We start from the raw sequence: 1,477 nt of genomic DNA, 5'->3' as shown, positions 1-1,477 counted from the left end.
TGTACTACTGCCACTTTCAACGGAAGTTCTCATTATCAGCAAAAGATTAAGATACTAATCTAATCCAAAGAGAACCAAATCCCCTGCATGACGTTTTCATTGGTCTCTCTGTGCTTATACCTAAAATTCATTAAGTTTGGACAGTTTGCTGAAAGCATAAACTCAGTCTCGGTGCTTCGGTCAGAGTTTATGTAGCAGCCAGCTCTGGATACTGTCTGTAAAAGAGGTTTTCCACTAGGACGATGGGAGTGATCCAAGCATTTCTACATGATTCCACCTGTGTAGTATTTTCATTGTGCTAGAGGTTTCCATTCACATCCTGTGTCAAAAGGCTTTAACCTTTTGAGATTAGAGGTTATATATCAGTATGTATTGATATGTGTAGGCCATTGGAAGGAATATGGCTATACAGCCAGGAGAAACGTTTGGCCACAGCCACTTACATATAGAGACTGTAGAAATGTTTGCATTATGGTTCATGGTTTGACTGAATGACTCTGTTCTAGGCACATTCTGCTAAAGCTCAAGCAGTGTAAGTGTCACTGCTGAGAACAGTCTTCATCTGCAATGTGGTTTCTTACTGGCTGTATCCTTCCTGAGATGTGAGCACTCTTGGAGGTCAATTGGCATAGTGATCCTTACTTTTTGTATAGAAAATGCCCACAACCACATCCAGTTGAATGTGCTGAGGACCACTGCTTAGTCATGAAGAGTCTGAATGAATACAGGGAAAGTCCACGAAAGATACGATTTTGTTTACAAGAAACTCGATTTCTTCAAAATGTGTTGCTGAATGTTCTAATCCTATTCCTTCTCAGGAGTCCTTCTGATGTTGGACAGGTGAGGAGAAAATGAATTGATAGTGGATGCACTCTGACTGATATGCTCATGCATTGATGATCAAGTGGGCTGGAAGACAGCATATGCATGTCTTCAAGCATGCTATTGCTAGTTAAATTAAAAATCAGCTAATCTTGAGTGACAGGTTGTATGCAAAAAAATCTGGTAAATTTCTCTGGGAAGCGTGTTGGGAATAATGCATTTTGGCTTTCTGTTTGCAGGAGCACCAGAACTTTTACTCCAGTGATATGTCCTTGGGCTACCTAGTACTTTCTGTGAAGTATGAACAGGTCGAGAAACAGGAAAATCTACGCCTGCTGCTGAGGTAACAGTGCCTGTTGTTGAAGCATATGTCACTGTGCTATGTTTCTCATCTTACCTTGTGTGTGAATGTGGATCTGAATTTCATGTCTTTCTTCTGGAGAGGACCTTTGAGCCTTTTTTTTGCTTGCCTTCCCCTCTGAGTTGCTCTCAGCAGTCTCCTTCAGGAAGCTGAAGTGGTGCTTGCAAGTGCATCTTTATAGTACCTGTGTGAAATATATCTGTTCTTCCCTCAAATAGAAAGTTTTTCTGGTTCTTTTTTTTGTTGTTGTTTACTTAGAGACATGTGAGTTCTCTCTAGGAGAATATAGATTTC

The 1,477-nt window shown here is 40.6% G+C and overlaps 1 protein-coding gene across 14 annotated transcripts in view; it reads left to right on the top strand.

Moving 5' to 3' along the window:
• LOC114065692 (rap1 GTPase-activating protein 1-like) overlaps nucleotides 1-1,477 on the top strand; it is a 47,058-nt gene that overhangs the window by 19,861 nt on the left and 25,720 nt on the right. For 13 of the 14 annotated variants that reach the window (XR_003573029.1, XR_003573028.1, XR_003573030.1 and 10 more), the window contains one exon: nucleotides 1,062-1,165. Coding sequence is in view for 11 of the 14 variants with exons in the window: in XM_027899780.1 (XP_027755581.1) it covers nucleotides 1,062-1,165 (104 nt within the window). In the remaining 3 variants the exon portion in view is untranslated. Of the gene's footprint in view, nucleotides 1-690; nucleotides 841-1,061; nucleotides 1,166-1,477 lie in introns of those variants that run through there. The other variant, XM_027899782.1, reaches the window with a different exon arrangement.

Source organism: Empidonax traillii, unplaced genomic scaffold (assembly GCF_003031625.1).
Source record: "Empidonax traillii isolate 1590-97213 ecotype Southwest subspecies unplaced genomic scaffold, ASM303162v1 scaffold688:size580741, whole genome shotgun sequence".
Classification (NCBI taxonomy): domain Eukaryota; kingdom Metazoa; phylum Chordata; class Aves; order Passeriformes; family Tyrannidae; genus Empidonax; species Empidonax traillii.
The sequence above is the reverse complement of the archived record's forward strand: the minus strand, read 5'-3'. Positions and strand labels throughout refer to the sequence as shown.